This window comes from Cygnus olor, chromosome 2 (genome assembly GCF_009769625.2).
Source record: "Cygnus olor isolate bCygOlo1 chromosome 2, bCygOlo1.pri.v2, whole genome shotgun sequence".
In the NCBI taxonomy this organism is placed as follows: domain Eukaryota; kingdom Metazoa; phylum Chordata; class Aves; order Anseriformes; family Anatidae; genus Cygnus; species Cygnus olor.
Window position 1 is genome coordinate 42,929,261 of NC_049170.1, and position 17,610 is coordinate 42,946,870.

The window sequence follows — 17,610 nt, forward strand, 5'->3', positions numbered from 1 at the left end:
TTGTCCTGTTACATTTACTTACTTGAGATTGCAAAAGGTTGCTATTTAGTAATATTTCAAAGTATAAAAAAGGATCATCACAAGTTCTATGCTTAGGTTTTTGCATGTAAATATCATTGATTAGTTGTGCAATTAATAATAACCTGCATTCATATAAACTCAGTTGAAATCAAAGTAATTGAATGTTCAAATTAAGAATGTGTTTGCAAACAGATGTCTAAAAATTGTTTGTTAGTTACCTACAGGGCTGTTTTTCTCCAGTTCTGTTGTTATAAAGGGGATTCAAATAATGCAAGAGGTAAAAGAAATCACTGCAGAAACATAATCAAAGTGACAGTTTTGTGCCGTATTTCCATATCAAGCTAAAGCAAATAAAAAATTCAGCTGTATATGCATACTTAACGATGTAGGTGTGTCTCTAGGGAGTGATCTGAAATGAAGGGACTGTCTTTTCTTTCTTGCATTTAAGTCTCTCTATTTCCAATTATTTTTCTAACTATGTATTAGCTGTTTTAATTAAAAAGTGATGATTCACCACTTTCTACATTTTTACATTCATGACTTTTAACGTTTTTATAAAGTGGAGCTTTAAAAACAGTAATAGTTTAGACTATTTTACCATTACTCTGAGCATTTGAAGCTATAAGAATATTTCAGCGCAATCAAAAAGTGAACGAAAAATCTGTTTTCAGTAATTTTGTGTTCAAGGGCGATTCAACCTCTTTGCTTGCTAACTCTAATTTTCCGAGGCTTATAAGACTTTAATTTGATTCTTTATCTGAGCATAAAACAAAGAGTGAAAATTGCATAGTAAATTACTGGATAATCGCTTTTTTGTGGACTACCTGACTGCCAAAATGAATACTACCTTTTTAAGAGAGTCTCTTAACTAAGTGCTTCACAACTGAAGTTGAGTTATGTTTTCCTGAAATCCAAGTGGTTTCATCGAAGCATGAAGGAGAAACAGCTGACTGGTTGTTATATATTTGCATAGTTGTGTATATATGTTAGTGTTTGTGTAAAAACTTCATTTATTTATTTGAAGGCACCGGGACATATACATATAGGTATGCATGTGTGATGTCAGAACGATTAAAATATATATATATATATATATATTCATGATAAATGTATTTTATTTCATGGTTTCCCAGTTAAACAAATAGTGTTTACTGTTGCCTCTTCCCAAGTCTGGTAGTCCTCTCCTTGTCATAGCCCCTTTTGGAAGCGGTTTTCAGTTTCCAAACTCCAAGCAACATTAACAAACACATTGATTGAAAAAAAGCAAGCATTTTCTTAAAATCACTGTGTCCTCTGTTTTGTTGAAACAGTCTATACTTCTTGAAGACCCAGCACAAATGATATTGTCAGTCTTTTCTGTTCTGGATTTCAGATCTGACATTGAATTCTAGATGGCCCAAACCAAGACCTAGGAACTTCACTATGAGAAAAAGATGTTGCCTCCCAATGAGGAGCAGAGTTGCAGCTGGCCTGGTGTATCAGACCTAGAAAATCAATTTTAAGTATAATGGAGTGGTTGTAATTACACATAAGCAAGTTTAGGTTTATCTTTACATAATTAAGAAGACTTTTTAATTTTCATGCAAAATTTAAACAGATCTCATGTTGCCAAAAAAAAAAAGTCAGTGTGGTAAAGTCAATGAGGCCAAGGCAGGGGGGCACATTTGGAGTCCTTCCTTTCTTGTAGCTGTCCTCAGCCTCCCACCTGAGGTGCTGAGAAGTCGGACTGGCTGATGGGAAGGCAGTGGGGGACAGCTGTCAGTCATAAAATCCCAGCGTTCAAGCTTGGTGCTTCTCCTGTTTATGCAAAGATCTCAGCTAATGGAGACAAAGCATTAAAACTTTTGATGAAGGGAGCTTCTTGGCTGCAATGGAACCAGGGAAGCTCCACAGGGTGTGTAAGTTCCCCATCTCCCCATCATTTAGGTACTGTATTTTTGTTTTTCTTAATAACAAGTTAAGTTACATGCACTCATTAGTTGAATTAACATACACAGTCCATGCCAGTGTGTATAAACCATCTCCTGCCTGGGTGCATCATCTGTCCTATCTACTTTTTCTTTGTGTGCATGTTGTTGCAAAATGCAGATTACTGGTTGACTTGAATTCAAGTGATTTTAAAAAAGCACTTGGCTAGAGGTCAGACGTGACGTTTGGCCTTGTGGCAGGGTAAAGCCGAGAGTTTACCACCCCCAGATTATTCTCTGTCGTTCATCACAGCTTCTCCCTCCTCATCCCTCAGCAAGAGGTTGCAGATCTCCAGCTCAGCTGGGTGCCAAGGTGCTCTGCACCTGGCTTCTGGGAAAGCACACTCCTCTGGGCATTTGTTTTTTTCTTTTTGCTCATGTCACTGCACAGGTGGGGCTCTCCTGAGATAGGCTGTGCAGTGCATGTGCCCCAGCAGGAGCGTGCCTTCCCTCCGTGCCACCACTTCAGTTCTTTGCCATAATCGTGGGAGCGATGAGTGGATGGCAGTCCCTCACATTATTCGGCATTACCCTTAAGTACCCGATCAGTCAGGGGCAATTCAGTATTTGAAGTCTAAGAGCTAGACACACCTGCAATTACTTAAATCCACAAAATTGCACCCATAGGTATTTGCAGGCACAAAAATGTTGGCATAAAATTAGAGGCCATTTCCTAAAACCTGTGCCTAAATTTTGATGATATAGTATATGAGGGGTTGTTATTTTGAAATGGATTTGTGGAAAGCAATTGAAAATTTCCAGGCATCCCATCTGTGTTTAAAGTAACAACAATAACAAAACTTTAAATTAGCATAGGAGATTTAAGACATTTCAGGAAAACATTGATTAAATCTGCCAATGAAATGAATGTGTTTGGCGAGTGACCTAATTAGTGTATACTTGGTTCTTTTTCACTGCACTGCTTACCACTAATTGCTGTTCTGCTGGTCTTCTCCTGACAAGTAAGAAAAAACAAGGATGAGGGATTTGTTGAGGAAATAGTGACATTCAGTTTTAATTCATTTGAACCTGCTGCCAAGCTTAATTATGGAACTGCGAAACGGAGACCAGGAGGCCCCCAGCCGCTTAGGTTATAGGAGACGGAGATGTTTAGTGTCTGCCTGTGTATTTGGGTAGCACTTAGTGCAGCAAGCTATAAACTTGCGCTTGCTGATGCTTAGCTGTTTTCTTTCCCCCACAGGTACAAAATCACTGCCTTTATCCCTGAAATTTAATTATTTAGCTCTAATGGCGTCAGGCCAAAACAAAATTACAGGCATTTTATTTCTTGGAGGAAAGGTTGAACAATTGATCTAGATAGTCCTGTCTTGTTTTCTGGTGTGGGTATTTTTTTCTTTTTTGTATTCACATTTACAAACTAGTGACATATGTCATTCCACAAAAAACCTCAGGATCCCAGATCCCTGTAGCTGAAGTCACCCTTGCTGTAAGTACCCTTGAGCTGAGGGGCTCGTGTTGGTGATAAAATTCAATTCCCGACTCTCCCAGCAGCAGGGGATAATGTAGCTCTCCCTATTTGCATTTTGTGCTCTTAAAGGAAAAGGGCAGAATGCCTCATGAAAAGAGGGGAAATAGTTTTGGTTTTGGTTTCCTGTGGTGGAGATGGATGGATTCTTGTGAGCAGTCTGGAGGTCCCGGTTTAGAAGCTGCATGGGTTTTACACGATGTTCTGCACAAAATCTGAAAAGGAAAATAATAGTCCATAGACCAGAATGTTTATGAGGCAGTGATCAAAATAATAAGAAAAAAAACAAGCTCTGGAATTTGAGGATAGGAAAGGGTGGGGCTGGTGGGGCTTGCACTTGTTTTCAATAGAGGAAGAAGAAATGTAGACATTTTCATAGAGCAGCAGCATCCAGTTGGCAGCTCCTGGTCTGAATCTGTCCCGAAGGATGCTTCCAGCCAGCCTGCTGCCTTCTCCATGGAAGAGCGGAGATATAGCTGTTTGACCAGCGAACTGAGCCTGAACAGCCAGACCCAGGGCTTGCACCTGCCAGGGGCAGCCGCAGCAGTCTGGCTCTGGTGGTGGGGGCCAGGGGGAGCACAGCCACAGCCTGGCCAGGAGGGAAGGGCTCCCGGCACCGGGAGCTTTGGGAAGCTCATTTGTGCTATGGGGGAAGCTGGAGGGGGTGTCTCAGCACCTAGCCTGAGGTGCTGCAGTGATCTACACTGAAAGGTGTATCTAAATACATATATAAATATCCTGTGCTACTTTGTTAGTGCATGAGAAGAAAAAAAAAGTTCTTTGTATGTTTTTTTAAAGTGAGATTATAAACAAATGAAATATGTGAGCATAGGTCATCAGCATAGGCTATAAACATCTACAGGGAAGAACGTAAACTGTCCAAAAGCCCAGCATGCCTGTTTTTCTGGTCTATAGCATTGCAGAGTTCTTGTAAGGATACTTGAACGCTCAAACAGCCTGGGAACTTGGCTTCCCTTGCAGCAGATTGATGTGCTTTGGACCGGTTTGCAGCCATGGAGTGATTTTGTCCTGATGTTATGTGTGTGGTGGAGAGATGTGTCGGGAGTGGGGAGGGCCAGAAAGATACTTGGAATGAGAATTAGCTTGTGGGAAGGAAAAAGAGCAGCTTTGCAGTGATGCAAGTAGTATTAACGCTAGAATGCATAATGGACAGCTGAAGATGCAATTTTTTTTGTTGTTTTTGTCTTGAGACTCTCGTTGGATCTATGATATGCTTATAGCCATTTGTACCCACTGAATACATGTTTAAGAAACATCCATAGCTTTAAATATTATGGACCAATGTTAATCTTCAATAATCTACTATGTTAGATATACCTGATCCCTACAGTACAACACCAGAATATTCCTGCACATTCCAGTTTATATTTACAAGCAATGCTAACTTAGGTGGGAATACTTACTGTGCTGTCTAGGAAGTTATATTAAAAACCACTTCCCTTCTATTACTGCATACATGAATACTGCACTGTGCGCTGATGATAAATATCAAATTCCAACTCTATTATCTGTTTTTTAAGGTCAATGTTAAAACTTATTTTTGTGCTGTCACCTCCTAGTTCTCTGGCATGAGCATGGTAAGAAATAAAAAGGAATTTTATGTCCTGAAAAGAGCACTTCACTGCCCTGAAAAATAATTTTCACTGTGTTTGATCCAAGCCACCCCATGACTTCCCAACGCATTTCAGGTTTCCCATTTGGCAGCTCTGGCTTCTTGTCAGGATTTCTCCTTTAGCAAGATTGAAGTTGAATCTGATCTGCTGCTCTCCCAAAGGGCAAAGGCACTGCAGGAATCCAGGCAGGGCTCTTGTTCTCATGTAGCAGGTTTTTTGGTTCAAAACAGCATCAGCTTCGCTGCTGCTCTGCAGCCTGGAGAACAGGGTGAAGCAACCTGCCTTGGAGAACCAGCTAGTTTCAAGAAGGTATGCTCAGCAGAAGAGCATTAAATGGGAGAAACTGAATAGGTAAAACAACTTTCCCCTCAGTGGCCAAACTCCAGTGCACTTTTTTCATGGCAGTGTTTATTAGATATGCTGTCCTAATATGCGGTTGCTCAGGCTTTCCCTCAATTTGTAGTAATGCCCTACCAAAAAAAAAAAAACCACAATGGAGGACAGAGTAGAAAGGTTCAAATCTTGACTTTGTTATCAAAATAGCGCTTTTTGTAGTTAAGTCAGCATTTTCTTTAGCAATCTTGGTGTTTTTTATATATATTTTTTTCATTTTCTTAAAACTTTACAAATAAGTTTTAAGCCAAGAAAAAAAATCCATGTGCAGAAAATTCTTTCAGCATTGAGCTAACCCCTGCATAAAGCAATGTATGCATACTGAAATAATAGAGTTGCTTGTATCTTGGGGCAAGGTGATCAGAGGCACAGATTCCTATACATAGATGGGGTTCACAGAGCAAGAAGGCCTCACAAGAGGAGGAAGAAAGGCTGGCAAGAGAAATAAAAGTGGATACGGCAGGAAAGCATATCTGTGGTTGCCTCCTGTATTATGTGTATTGACCTAGTAAATGGAGATGTCTGCAAAGGAGCTGCAATGTTATAAATGTGCTTGTGCTAATATTATTAAAGCTTTCAGGCAGTTCAGCTCTATCCGTATGGCTTCCAGGGGAGACGCCAGAGGTGGCCCCGGCCACGGCTTGTCCGAGCAGCATGTGCCTACCTGTGCTGTAATCACTTAGTAAGATGTAGGCTGGGGTTTTCAAAGGATTCCCTGGGTGGATTGTGAAATCTACGCAGCTGCCTCAATAGTTACTTGGTGAGATTTTTAAATCTTCCTAACTCTGTTGAAATCTTTATGAGTAAGACTTAAGTGCTGTTGAAGATCAGAGATAGCTAATTGCTCAGAAGTTGTGTCAAGTCCATTTTGTGTCCTCTTTGCCCTTCTTTGTACCTCTATATAAATAAAAATACTTCCAGGGCTGTTGATATCCAGTAGGGGCTTAACAGCACTAGTCCTGCTTGAGCATCGAGTCTTGCTTGCTGAAGGAAAAAAAAAAAATGAAGAGGGATGCAGTGAGGGAAGAAGAAAAGATGGGAAGGGACTGTCTGATTAATAAACTATTGCAAGTGTTGGCGCTTGGAAAGCCACTTATAAAAGGAGACTATTGCTCCTTGCCCATCTGTAAGGTGCACCACCACTAAGCTGATGTTCAGATGATGCCCTGCAGCAGCTCCTGGTAGGGACCTGGCCCTCGTTCCAGCAGCCAGGGTGGCAAGACAAAAGGGATGGGGTTTAAGCAGGCTGCGACTTGGTTATCCTACCATCTTCTGGAGCTACCTGGTGGTTGCTTGTATAGCACAGGTTGTGATTTCTCCCGTAATTGCTCCCATGTGCTGGAAGCCTGCTGCAGGCTTCCTGGCCCCAGCCTATGGCAGAGGCCCGCGACCTTGTATGAACCGTGTATGACCCGTGAGCTTGTACGAAGCTTCATCCTCACATGAGTTCAAGGAACAGGAAAAGGGAGTTGTTTTCTCACAATCCCAACCATTACGAGCTGTAGCTTTGTATGTCAGCCTTCTGTTAGGGTAGGTCTTCTGCAGAGACTGCTTCTACGTGGACATGTGCTGCAGAATGGATACTGAGAATATCACAGGTGGAGACAGCCTCCCAAGGTGGGAGGACAGCGGCTGCTCACCTAGGCAGGCAGCATGGTCTGTGCCTCCTCCTGTGGAAGAGATCGGGCAGGGCTCCACAGCACAAGGGCTCTGCCTGAGAGGGACCTTTTGTCTGCAGGGACGGGCAAAAGGCTGCCATTCGTCCCCTCTGCTGCACACCTTCCTGCAGGCTGAAGCCTCAGGTGCTTGCATTTCTTTAGACCCCATTAGGTTCAGGAAGAAAGGAAACAGAAACAGAGGTGTGACAGCTGGTGGCTGTAGTGCTATCAGGAGGCAGTGAGAGAATGGAAAGAGCTTCCTTTAAGAAATGAAATCTTGATCTATGTACAGACACAGATAATAATGAAAATGTCTATTTGTTTTTTTTTTTTTTTAGGTTACGGTTTTGTAGATTTTGACAGTCCAGCAGCAGCACAGAAAGCAGTAGCATCTCTCAAAGCAAATGGCGTGCAGGCACAGATGGCAAAGGTAAGAGCACCCATGTTATTACAGGTTTATCTGAGCTGTGTGGTGGAATTTCCAAGAGTTCATTTGCTCCTGTTTTTCTTACGTTTTTGGATTGCTTATTTCAATTTTTCTTTCCTTTGGGTCCGGTGCCTCATTCATCCTGTGGTGTGTCTGTGCTCTCAAGAACTCTCTCTCATGCGAGGGGTTCTGCTCTGATTCCCTCTCTCCCCCTCCCTTGGGAGAGGGTTATAAGATCCAGAGTGCTGGAAAGGCGGAGAGGTTGGGAATGCCTTTGTGCTGACGGCACTGTGAAAGATTTGTGCTTTCTTTGCCTTGCAGTTGTCTCCGTTTGATTCCGTTCCCTTGCCGTAGTCATTCTCAAAGGATTTTGATGGGTCTCTTGGAAGGCTGATTAAGCATATGCAAAATTTGTTTTATCTGCCTTAGTTTGGCCTCTTCTGTCCCTTTATTTTAAGGGTATAAGTGGAATTGCTTGAAAGAATATCTGCTGCAGATTGTCTGAAGGTCACTAGTGTGTTGCTCAGAGAGGTTGCAGGAGCTGGGCTTTGCATCTCGTAGCAAGCATTCAGCGAGGTGAAATACCCCATTTCTGGGAACACCCTTTGTCACCAAGTAAAGGGGCTGCGGGGTTATGGTAAATGATTATCGTGTGCTCCAGCTGTTGCCTTTCTGAAGGCATAATTGTGTGTCTTTGGGCTCTAGACTGTGTCGGCTGGCAAAAATATCTGTTGCTTTGTTTTCAAAATGCCTTGCCTTAGAATCACTAAAAGCCCTTAATATTGCCCGAGTTTGTCTCCACGGAAATGACGGCAGCCTAGAATCTCAGACAGCAAAAACAAACAGGTAATTATGAAAACAGAGGCAAATCAAGTAAGAAATTATCACAACACTTGAACATTTCCATCTAAAGGAATACTGATGATCTAAAACTTTATTTTTCAGCAATATCCTAAAAAAAAAAATTTAGTAAAACATATAAATAGAAAACCCTTTGTGTTAAAGGAGGTTCTCTTGCCTGCTACTGAATTACACTCGCAGTGCCTTAAAGTAACTCAATATGATCCATGTATTTCTGTTTAATAGTGCCCCACAATGCAAGCTATGCCGTTTTATTGGCTCTTAGTTTTATTGACATGTAGCGATAAAAAGTATTTGCTTCAAATGGATAAAAGATGGCAAGCTGAAGAAAGTGAACACCTACTAAGGACTGTGCTATTTTTTCCCTCATATATACTGTGTCTCCTTGCTAAAATATAGGCATTTGATGTGTTAGTCAAGCTGCAAAAAGGAAACCAAAGACAGGAGATATGTTTTGTGCTACTGGTTGATCTCAAATCGCTGTTTCTGGGGAGGACTAAACCTCTAACTACATAAATCTATAAAGTTGTGGATTTAAAATTAGAGATTTAAAGTTTAAGATTTAAAGATAAATCTATATTTGGTATTTTTAGGACATAGCTATCGTGATTTGGAACAGTGAACAATTTCAGCGCTTGCATGTGTGGAAATATCAAAACCAGAAGGTGACTTAAAATATTGTGTTTTGGAATGCCCAGTGCTTTTGGGGGCTGCTATGTCTGATGCTTTCAGAGTGGGAAGGGCTGTACTAACCACTGAGGTTTGTTTTCTGGGAGCTCTGCGGCTGGAACCATTTGTGATTTTTGAGGAGGCTGGCGTGCATACTTTTGTTTGCATAAGGATGACTGTATTTTAATATTTAGCCGTGGTGCCTGGAATCCCAGATAGGTCCTTTTTAGCGTGTTTGATAATTCAAGATAAATATACAGCCGACTTTTCCTATCTCTGAAAAAATCAAAAGCATTTAGAAAAGCCTGGATTCGAAGGAAGTTGAGACGACTCCACACAAAGTACCTCACATTGGTGAGAAGTCAGGAGCCTGGAAAAGCAAATCTATCTGGAGAAACAAGTTAGCTCTTGCAGATGTTGGAAGCCAAGTTGCATAACAGGATTGAAAGACAGTGCTACCTGCCAGTGTCTGAACTAACAGTGGGGGCTCAGAAGAGCTTTGACGAAAGAGGCAGAAGAAGAGTTTAGCCTCCATTCTGCAAATTATCCAGAGCAGTTTTGTTTCAAGAACTGTTTTAATTAGTGGTAAATGCTAGTAATCTCATGAAATCTAAGAAAAGTTTAAGTGTGAAGAAATTACCTAAAGCTTTCGTGTGCCATACCTTCACAAAACACAGTCGCTGTCCTGTATTTTCTGTTCTGCATTCCAAAACAGTGAAACTGCCCCTGTGTGGGGCATTCACTGCATTCAGTGAATGTCAAAAATCTCAGCCCAGTCACGAATGAAGGTTAAAGAGGCATTGGCCAGCTTTTGCCATGGGATGGCCTTCTCCAGTAGTGAGAGAAAGTATGCTGCAATGGCGGTGTATTCTGTGATGTTTTCCTGGAGAGAGATCTTGCTCGGAAAGAGAAGCTCTTTCTCAGTTTTAACACAATATAATTTTTCCTCATAGAAATCCAGAATCTTCTTTGAAAAAACAAAGCAGAGCTGAACCCCCACCCATGCTGGCTAGCTGAAGTATCTTGTGGATACTTTGAATAAACTATACTCATTTTATTGATGCTTAAATACAGTCACCTCCCTCATTTTTATAGCATTTGGACACCCTTTTGGCTGATTCCGTTTCTTAGTGCTGCTTCTGGAAGAAGGTTAAACTTTGGTGGATCAATGCTCCAAGTCCCATCACTGTTAGAAAACTTGTTCTGTCGAGGCTAATACTCGCTGTAACCCTGTGCAGGGAAAAACATCATTAAACGTGTTCAGATCTCTCATTTTGTTCTCTTGGATAATGTTCAGCCTGGTGCAGAGCAGTCAGGGGAGGATTCAGCAGAGGGAGAGGAACAACAACGATATGTGTGTGGAGGTAGCGATGGTGGCTGGGAGCTGAGGTCTTGTGGGCCTGCGGACAGCTGCCCACCTGCTGGGATGGGGACGTTCCAGCCTCCTGCCCACATGAGATCCAGACTTCCTTACATATTTGTGCTCTCTTCATGCTTCTTCACGATTTTCCTCTCATATACACTCAAAGTAGAAGTTTTGACAGCTGCCACTGTCTCACGCGTAGTGATGTTCATTTAAGTTGTCCATCATTAGCAAAAGTGCTTATTAACAGTTCAATTTATTGAGAAAAATTAATGCTATGGAGCTGCTGACTGATAGTTTCTCATCTGGCCTGGCTTATCTCATATGTGCTTCCTGGTTGCCTTTGGAAACAATTCAGACATGCAGATTCATTTATATGTGTGTAATTGTCCAGTCTCCTAGAGTCCAGGTGTGTTTTTTGTTGTTGTTGGTGGTGGTTTTCTTGTTTTCCTGCTAAAAATGGCTCAACTGATATGCCACCAGGTAATCTCACAGGAATAGTTGATTTAATTCTCTCTTTTTTTTTTTTTTTTTTTTTAATGCTAGGAACTGCACAAGCACAACCCAGGAAAGATGATGTTTGTATGCACGATTTCTGTATCACTTTTGTTTTTTCCATGTTCTCCTTCCATGCATTTTCTTGAAAAATGTTACAGACGGAACGTGGAATCTTAATAAGGAGAATTTTAGTAGCACATGAGTTGGCCCACATAAGTAGGCAAGAAAGCTAGTATACCACATGAAAAACATAAGTGTTCCAATAAAATCTGTAGCCACGTCTATTTTGGCATTTGCAATATTCATTTGCCCTGAATTACACATATTTATAGTGAGACTTCTTTGTCTGCTTTGTTGGTAAGCTTTTGGTGACGCTGAGGAGTCTGAATTCAGCTGAAGGCTTGAGAGAAGTTAGTTGTCCAAATTGTGAGATTGTGAACTTGAGTCAATCCTGAAACTGGTGGACTGTGCAGGATTGTTTTATATCTTCACAGAAACTCTACCATATTTTATTTCCAGTTCTAGTTCACTGTATGATTATGCAAAGTGGAACTTCTGGCCATGATAGGTCCTTGCAAAGAGTATATAGTAGCTTCTGTAGTACCTAGCAGCTGAAAGAAACACGTTTATCAGGGAAGTGTTTTTAATCATGTTGTTATTCCAAGTACATGTATAAGGATTAAAAAATATATACGATGCGTATCTTGTCTGGGTTTTGCTTTTTGTATGTAATACTGTCTTTAGACGTCCTCATCACCGGTGTCAGAAAGGTGGACACTAAAGAAATATTTAATTGCCAGTGGTAGTTGTCTAAATCCAAGGAATGTTTCTCTACTTCTCTGCTACAATAATTTCCATCCAGAGGGTACGCTGAACGATCTAGTTCTGACAAAGGGCTGTGTCAATAGGCTCTGCGTTTTGCTCAATGAAGGAAATACAGAATAGGATTTTGCTGCTTGTGTGATATTTTTCTCATCTCTCCATCATTCGGAAGCTTAAACACAGGGAGCATTCACCATCCAGGTGAAACATAAAAGGGAAACATTTACACAGAACAGAGCCAAGTATAAGAGTTTGTGAAGAGGAGCAGAGAGCTGGCTGCTCTAGAGTTGTACAGACAGTTTGTCTCCAAGGACCAAGGAAAAGGAAATCCCACAGAAGAATCTTTCTTGTTTTCTAGGCTTTTGCATTGGTTTCAGGAATTGCTCTTGTATGAATCAGCTGACCAAATAAGTCCATTCTCCCTTTTAATTTTTCAGCTTTTTCTCATCTTTTTCACTTACTCCCCCTTTTTCTCTGTCATAAACCAGTGCTCTGAATGGCTGTTACATTGGAAACTGCAGTAAAGGGGAAGACTCCAGTAAAAGCTCCTCATCCTAATACTTTTTTAATCTTTATTTTTAATGGAAAATTTCAGTTCTCTCTATATTACAATTTCTGTTCTTGAAAATATTTAATAAAAATGCAATCCTTACAAAAATGAAATATGGCCTATACAGGGGACATCTGATACATTGAATCCCACAGTTTCTTAATTCAATTCACAATTGAAATGTCTGAAAATCTGAGCAAACTAAACTTGAGGATATTGGCTGTTTTGCATATTTGGACAATGTGGATAGCAGCCTTATTGACTGTGTTAACTTTCCTTCTGATACCAAAGCTGGCTGCTAGGATTTAGAGTTCAATATTGAAATTGTCAGGCTTCGTTTTAATCCCGTTCTTTAATTTTCTGATCCTCCCTCCCCCTCGCTGAACCAAACTGTTCTATGAAGTCAAATATTTATATTGGCTCTTTCAAATGATTTCTTCATTTTGCTGTGGGAGCCTAAGCTGGTGTCCTCTCTGGAGGCTCCATTGGGCTTGGACACGTAGGAGCAGCTGAGAACCGCGCCATGCTGCTGCTGGCACCGTTCCACAGCTTTTCCGAAAGAAATCCATGTCCATGCGTGGGCTGTGGCTTCGTCGCTTGTCAAAGTTTGGCACAACTGAGTGTGTCTGCGCGGGTGCTTTGCCGTGAGTGCTCCTCGTTATCTTGCTGAGATGTTAACTATCTCACCCGGTGCTTATGCACAGTGTGTGTCCAACACGGAGCTGAATCAATAACAATCCTGGGTTAAATTACAATGAAAAATTATAGCTGGTAACAAGTGAAAGATGGTTCAGTTCAGATTTGTAAATTAGAGATGCCAGTGTCTTTTTTTTTTTTTTTACTTTTTTCTATCAAGTCAACCATGCCAGCAGAGTCCTTTAGAAGTAATAACTACAAGCCCAAGAGTTTCACATAGTGACATTTACAAAGACATGTCCTCCTCATCCTCTTTTGCCTGTTTATCTTGTTGTGTTTTGCATGAACTGTCTTTCAGTCTTCTAATGGGGACTGATAGTTTCCCAATTCTTAGATTCTGGTTTTCTAAATAATACTTTTTGTTCATCAAAGAATGGTGATTGAAGAAGAAAAAGACACTGAGAGATGCTAAATTATTTGTTTGTGGTAGATTTTATCAAAACAATTTTTAGGAAGATGTGCTTTTCAAAACTTTTTTTGAGATGAAACATTGCTATAGCACATCTGTGATTTGATTCCTGAATTCAGACGAAGTGCTAACCTGAAGTCTCAGAAAATGTGAAGCAGAAAATGTGTCCGTCTCTTGAGCTTCCTAGACAACTAAGACTAAAGCAGTGAGCAGCTTTGTAACAACAGCTAATGTGATGACCGGGATGATAGCAAAGATACATGACCCCTATTGCAACAACTTCAGAGTTGTGTTTAGCCTGGAAAAATGTCGTGCTCCTATCTGAGAACTACACGGTAGCCAGTATGAAATGAGCTTATGATCCTGTTCCTGCTTTTTGATGCCCATTCACAAGCCAACATAGAATGCATTAATTGGAGTAGTTCTTGAAAGCTGAACATCAAGTAATCCTGAGGATATTAAAATCCTACTGTCCTTTCACACTTGCATGTATTTCTCCTGGAATCATGTAGGTCAATGTGAAGCAGGACGTGCATCGGCAATGCTTGTATCGCACCTGCCAAATTTATACACAAAAAATTTCTTTGGGGTTTTCAGAAGAGCTTAACTTAGCATAATTCTACTCTCCTGGAAGTGAATGGGACTTTGCTGTTGATTAATGGAAAGGAATTAGGTCAGTGCTATGTTCTTTTGTTCCCAAAAATCTTAACTCAGCACCTTTCTTAACCACTAAGTTAGCTTAGAAAAATCTTACGGCACATACAATCATGTTTATTCCCTAGCTATCACCTCAAATAGACCTTGCCCGTGGTATTTTCCTTCCCTTTTCAATTGCTGCTTCAGTTTTTAGATTGACTTGATCTTTTTCCTTGCTGTAACTTCATCTAAGATTAAAACATTCCTCTGCCTTTGAAAATTGTAATGTAAATAATCGGTAAATATATCCATCTCCATGCTACTAATGCCCTGCACCACAGAACAGATGCTGATAAGTGGAAGATGTAGCCAGCATTTAGGCTGAAGAATAGTGGAATTACTGGGTTCTTTTAGGGTTATGACTTCAGCCAAACAAGAATTGGCCTTTTTTCATAAATACACATTGTTCTTGACTTTTCTTCTGGCTTGGAACACATTTGAATTGGTAATAATACAGCTGAATCCACAGAGCTTTGGCAATTTAAGCTGGAGAAAAGAATGGGGCTCCCTATCTTTAGCACTCATATAGCTATACATCTTGGAGGCTCTTACACACTCCTTGCAAACCCTTTATGTTTGCAGAACAGGAAATCTGAGTCCTGCAAATGAGTTAAACACTGGAGTCAGATTAATTCGTTTTTCCCCTCCATACTCAGGAAACTCCAAACGCCCCGTGGAGGAGTTATCCGACCACAACTATGCAGCCTGGGAATCTGCAGCTCAGACTGAGAGAAACTATGTTCTAAATTCAGTAAGCACATCTTTACTCACCAGGAAAAAACCTAGTGCATTCTGAAATGATCAAAAAACTGTGGTTTTAGAAATATTACTGTGGTAGAAAATTTACGTAGCCTTTCTTTTAGTGACATATCATTTAATCATGTTGTTCTGTAGCTCAGCGTGAGGACGATGCTTTTGTAAGGTGAGAAACAAAAAAATCATTGTATCTAGCATGCTTCCTCAGGAGGAGGAGATGATTCACATGACCACAAGCGGAGGATAAGCACATGCATTTTGGGGTACCACTTAGTCTGTTCTGAGACACAGATTCAACAAAGCACCACAATTTGTGCTAAATTAGGCCACTCAGATTTTTTTTTGATTTTTATTTTTTTGCTTTGGAAAGCAGGTGTGCAAACTTCAGTAGCATTTCTTCAGAGTTGATGTGAGTGCCTATGTAACAGTTCATCAACCTGGAAATGCAACAGGTGTGTATTCTGCCAGTAAACACAAATCTCCTACTAATATGCACAGATATTCCCAGTGCACATATGCACCCCTCTCTGAATATCTAAATGTTACAGTATTAGTGAATACTCCGCTTGCTTTTCCTTATAAATGATTTTCTTACTCAACTGAAATGTCTGAATAGTTTGGCTGTAATCTAAATAAATTTAGGTTTATATGCAATTTCATTTACTAATGAATGATAATTTTTATTGCTGGAAAAAACAAACAAAAAACCACAACAAGCACAAAACTCTTTTTCCATTCTACAAAATTATCAAATTAGGCTCTCCTCACGATACATGCAACAAACTGAGTCATGATGACAGATCATTTTATTTTTTTCAATCCTTGGACTTTCTCTTTATGTATTTATGCTCAGAAAGGGAGGTTACGATGAAATGGATGGGCCAAATTCTATTTACAGTCGCATTCGTCTGACTTTGATGTGATCAGCATAAATGTGAGTGATAAGGAATGTAAAACTGGCCATTCTGGGTCAGAGCAAAGGTCCACCTAACATCAGATTTGCTTTCTAATAGTGTACTATTGCACTTGCCAACAGAAGAGTAAAAGAAGCAGGCAAAGCATTTGAGGATACTTCCCCAGAGCTCTCCTGAGCCTCCAGCAATTTGTGGGTTTGGGGTTTCCTGAGCCTGTATTTAATAGCCTTCCCTAGGATAGCCTTCCCCCCCCAAATAAAGATTTTCTCCTGTTTTTTTTTTTTTTTTTTTTTTACATTTAAAATTTTGGCAGCACAACAGCTGTAAGAAATTCTTCAGTTTACTCCATGTTCTTACAAAGAACCATCTCCTTTGCTTGCTTTAAGCCTTAAATGCTGTTTTCATTGATTGCCTGCTACTTCTAGTATTGAAGAGACAGAAGGCTCTTGTTCCCTGTAGATCTTTTTCATGCCACTTATGATTTTATAACGTGCTATCATAGCTTCCCTTACTCCCTCTTCTTTTTCTGCTTTTATGAAAGATGCGCCAGTGTGTGCATGCGTAAATAAGGATGCAGTTCTTAGAGCAGCAGAGCAGTTGCTAAGTAATGAACATGAAGCACAGTAAAGTGTGTTTTGTAATATGAGAGGCACAGTTGATAGGAAGCTTAGAGGGTCATTTATATCACTATGCTGGCATATTGCTAATGCTGCACATTGCTGCAGCCTGGGAAATTGGGACATGGACACACAGAACTCGATATGTTTGGCAGGTACGTGCGTGTGGCTTTGATATATATCTGATTAAACTTAAGAAGATCATTTTCTCAAAGAAGAACTGTCAGCTTTAGAAAAATGCACCACAGAAATAAATGAAGTGTTTGAAAAATAAGCTATTCTTTTACAACAGCAAGTAAAGAAAGAGCAACGCCAAGTATGAGGATGTATTTTCAATGTTGTGTCAAAAGGAAATACACATTCCTCCCTCTCCCCCCAATCCCATATTCTGCGTATAATGGTCATTATAAATGCCTGCCTTAAATTCTGGGATGTTTGATCTCAGCTTTCCTTCAATCTTAGATCAACTTAGTGTCTGTCTATACTGCTGAACAACATCTGAAACTAATGGAAACAGCAGGTCAACGTCTGGCCAATTCTGGCAGCAGGTTTGGGGGCATTAGCTTTGCCTGGAGCTGCTGTAGGTAACCTTGTGTGTTTTTACCTAGCATGTTGCTGCTTGGGCACGATGTCACCAGCAATTTTGCAGCAGATGCCTTCATATCCCAAAAGGAGGAAAGAAGTGCGGTGGATCTCATGTTGTGTAGATGAATCCCTATAAGATGTATATTAACGCTGCTCTGCTTTTTGTAGTGCTCAGGGAGGAAATGACCCTTTTTACGTTGAGAGGCAGAGACAAGGTCCAAAATGGTAGACACATGGAAGATACTAGGTACCCTAAATTGCCAGTTTCTCTAAGGTTTGTGGGCAGGAGGAGACCTAGTTTGATTCCAAAAGTAGCCTACACAAGGGTATGTCCTGGGAACCACTGGTCAATTTACATCTACCGAAGACGCCCCTCAGACTGCAGTAACAAAGGTACGATGGTTATTTCTTTGTTGTGCCCAAAACTTAGCAGTCTCAAAAACTGTGAAGAACAGTGACAACTTTGATAATAGTAGCTTTTCTGTAAATGCATTTTTAGTTGGAAATTTTGGACCTCCCATAGGTGACATAGCATTAGAATGTTTTTTTATATTTGACAGGGTGTAGATTTTTCCCATGTTAAAATGG

The 17,610-nt window shown here is 40.5% G+C and overlaps 1 protein-coding gene across 16 annotated transcripts in view; it reads left to right on the top strand.

Moving 5' to 3' along the window:
* The window catches only part of RBMS3 (RNA binding motif single stranded interacting protein 3), a 708,023-nt gene that overhangs the window by 439,043 nt on the left and 251,370 nt on the right, over positions 1–17,610 (top strand). For all 16 annotated transcript variants that reach the window (XM_040549120.1, XM_040549111.1, XM_040549115.1 and 13 more), the window contains one exon: positions 7,498–7,589. In XM_040549120.1, coding sequence (XP_040405054.1) covers positions 7,498–7,589 — 92 coding nt within the window. The remainder of the gene's footprint in view (positions 1–7,497; positions 7,590–17,610) is intronic.